The following is a 3,112-nucleotide window of genomic DNA, read 5'->3' on the forward strand; positions in this document are numbered from 1 at the left end:
TGAGGAGACTGATAACCAATTGTGGTTGAGCATTAATGGTTGAAGTAATGATCCAGTCTATTTAAACTGGACGTTGGCTTGTTGAAACTCATTCATTCACAAGCTTCCCTTTTATTCTTCCTTTCTTCTTATCTTTATCCTTCAGTTTCAAATTATCCTTCACAACAAAATGAGTACCTATGAATCTCTTATTCCTTCCGCAAATGCAATCATAGAAACCTCTGACCCTCTCTATCTCCACCCAGCTGAGAGTGCACACCCTATAGTGGTGGACACTAAACTCTCTGGAATTGAGAACTATCATGAGTGGAAAAGGCAAATGGAAATCAACATTTGCACAAAGAGAAAACTTGGTATGTTGACTGTTTGGTGAAGAAGCCTACCAACAATACCTTAAGGGAAGCAGCCTGGGAGACTTGCAATAGTCTTATGATATCCTGGATCCTGCACAATGTGGAACCACAGATCAAGAGATCTGTGATGTATTCTGAAACTGCAAACGAAATGTGGGATTATCTGCAAAAGCAGTTCTCTGTGACCAATGGAGCCAGAAAATTCAGACTAAACAAGGAGCTGGATGATCTGGAGCAGGGAGAGAAGACCATCTATGAGTATTTCACAGATCTCAGAATTTTGTGGCAGAGCATAGAGCTGATGAATGATTGGCCCCCTCTGAGTGAAATGACCCCTGAGATAGGGGCTTTCCTTAATGCTCAGCACAAAGAGCAGGAAGAAAGGAAACTCTTTCAGTTCCTCAATGGCCTGAATCCTTCCTATAACACCATGAGAAGCAATGTACTCATGATGAATCTTCTCCCAACAGCTGAGGAGGCTGCTGCCATCTTCCAGCAGGAAGAAGCACAGAGGATAAATTACAAGACCAGTGTGAAAGTTGAAACTGAGAATGCTACTTTCTTTGCTAATTAGACTTCACCTCCACCTGACACCAGACCTCAATGCCCTGCTTGCAAAAAGAAAGGCCATGTCAGAGAGAAGTGCTGGAGAGTGGTTGGCTATCTAGCTGGTCATCCCATGACCAAGTACTTTCCTGCAAAGCCTGAAGCTGCTAACTTCCAGAGCACTCATGAACATGCTGGGACTGGCTTCAAGGGACACAAAGTTGGGACAAGCAAAGGCAAGTTCCAGAAATATCCCAATAAAGGGAGAATGGCTGCCAATGCTATGACTGGTGAAGGGAGTGCTGGGATGGCTGGTGCTATTACTCTGACTACTGAACAGTTTGAGCAACTGATGAGCAACCAACAAGGGAAAGGTATGAGCACTTATCCTGAAACTAAGGATGAAATAGAGACCAACTTTGCAGGTATGGCTCTCAACTCTTGTAACAATGTCAATGTCAGATCCCATGAGTGGATAATTGACTCAGGAGCTTCTGATCACATGATATCAGATTTAAGTCTCTTAGAAAATTGCAAGGAACTTACAGAAAAACCCAAAATCAACCTGCCAAATGGTGGTGCCTCACATGTCTCTCACACTGGTTCTTTTCAACTGAAAAATGGAATGAAACTAAATAAAGTGTTATATGTTCCCTCATTCAAACATAACTTGTTATCTGTGCAAAAATTAATCAAGGATGAACAATGTGTTGTGTTGTTTTATGAGCGTGCTTGTGCCCTACATGACTCTCACACCAGGAGGATTAGGGCTCTGGGCAAAGAAGACAAAGGCATCTACTACCTAGTTAATAGTGCTAGCTCACCCCAAACTAGTCTAGCAAGTATTTCTGTTGGGAAATGTAACACTGAACTATGTAATATTAACTCTTATTTTGTTTCTAGTACTGGTAGGAATGAAACAGAAGGCATCATTTTCAATACTTCTGATGCCTTTCAGGATTTGTGTAAGGATTTGCCAATTATTAATGAAACGGATGGTGATATTTGGCATTTAAGGTTGGGTCATGCAAGTCATCACAAACTGAAACATATACCTTGTGTGGCTTCATCTTTTCACCAAAATAATCACAGGGCGTGTATCACTTGCTCTATGGCCAAACAAACCAAACTATCCTACCCTATCAGCCTGAGCAAAGTTTCCCATATCTTTGATCTGGTTCATGTTGACGTCTGGGGACCCTACAGAAAGGAAACTAGGCACAAGCACAAATACTTCCTAACTCTGGTAGATGACAACTCCAGAGCCACTTGGGTTTACTTAATGAAACTCAAGTCTGAAGTGCCTCAACTCCTAATTCAGTTCTATCATTTTGTCCAAACTCAGTTTGAGAAAAATATCAAGATTCTGAGGTCTGATAATGCTCTGGAACTTACTGAGAGAGAAAGTAAAAAGTTCTTGTTGTCTAAGGGGATATGGCAATAAACCAGCTGTGTGGACAGATCTCAACAAAATGGAGTGGTGGAGAGAAAGCACAGGCATTTGTTAGAAATTAGCAGGGCTCTTAGATTTAGTTCTGGGTTGCCTCTCTCTTTTTGGGGAGACTGTGTGCTCACTGCAGCATTCATCATCAATAGACTGCCCATAGAAGTACTCCACAATAAAACCCCATACGAAATGCTCTTTTAAAAGACACCTGATTATCAAAAACTCATAGTCTTTGGATGTTTGGCTATGGTCTATAATCCCAGCAGGGACAAAGATAAATTTCAACCAAGGGATATTCCTTGTATCTTTCTTGGATATCCTCTATCTCAGAAGAGTTACAGAGTTTACGACATAGTCAAGAAGCATGTTTTTGTCTTCAGGGATGTCAAGTTCTTTGAGCAGGTGTTTCCTTGCAAAATAAAGAAGTTTGGAGCTTATTTACACTCACTGCAACCTGAGTTATCCCCTCCTGTTAACAGTGAGATTTTTGTAGCTGATGATGCCCCAATGCTCACTTCTCCTTCATCTACTGAGCCACCTGCTGACCCTGATTCTAGAAATGTACATGGCTCTGTCACAAGAGAGACTGCCGCTGAAGCCACTAGACCCCCACGGGCTAGAAGAGCTCCTGCATGGGCCCAGGACTTTGTTGTTGACAATCGTGTTATGGCCCCCATCCCCATAGCTAATGTGGCCCAACTTCATCTCACCAAAGAAGATGCTAAGACTTTTGCTGGTCATGCTGTTTTGACCAAAAGTGATCCTG

At 42.1% G+C, this 3,112-nt stretch overlaps 1 protein-coding gene across 1 annotated transcript; it reads left to right on the top strand.

Moving 5' to 3' along the window:
- Window positions 1-302: 302 nt before the first annotated feature.
- On the top strand, window positions 303-2,343 carry LOC141587673 (uncharacterized). Its single transcript, XM_074409147.1, has 3 exons — window positions 303-353; window positions 466-885; window positions 928-2,343. The coding sequence occupies exons 1-3, from the start codon at window positions 303-305 to the stop codon at window positions 2,341-2,343; spliced, it is 1,887 nt and encodes a 628-aa protein (XP_074265248.1).
- The last annotated feature ends 769 nt before the right edge of the window (window positions 2,344-3,112 follow it).

The sequence above is a fragment of the Silene latifolia genome, chromosome 6 (genome assembly GCF_048544455.1).
Source record: "Silene latifolia isolate original U9 population chromosome 6, ASM4854445v1, whole genome shotgun sequence".
Taxonomy (NCBI): Eukaryota; Viridiplantae; Streptophyta; class Magnoliopsida; order Caryophyllales; family Caryophyllaceae; genus Silene; species Silene latifolia.

Excerpts from the sequence above, each read along its gene's own strand:
- LOC141587673 (XM_074409147.1), top strand. The coding sequence starts at position 303 with ATGAGTGGAAAAGGCAAATGGAAATCAACATTTGCACAAAGAGAAAAC. Across the intron at positions 354-465 it reads TTGCACAAAGAGAAAACTTG|ATCAAGAGATCTGTGATGTA; the intron begins GTATGTTGACTG and ends GTGGAACCACAG. Across the intron at positions 886-927 it reads GGATAAATTACAAGACCAGT|ACTTCACCTCCACCTGACAC; the intron begins GTGAAAGTTGAA and ends TTTGCTAATTAG.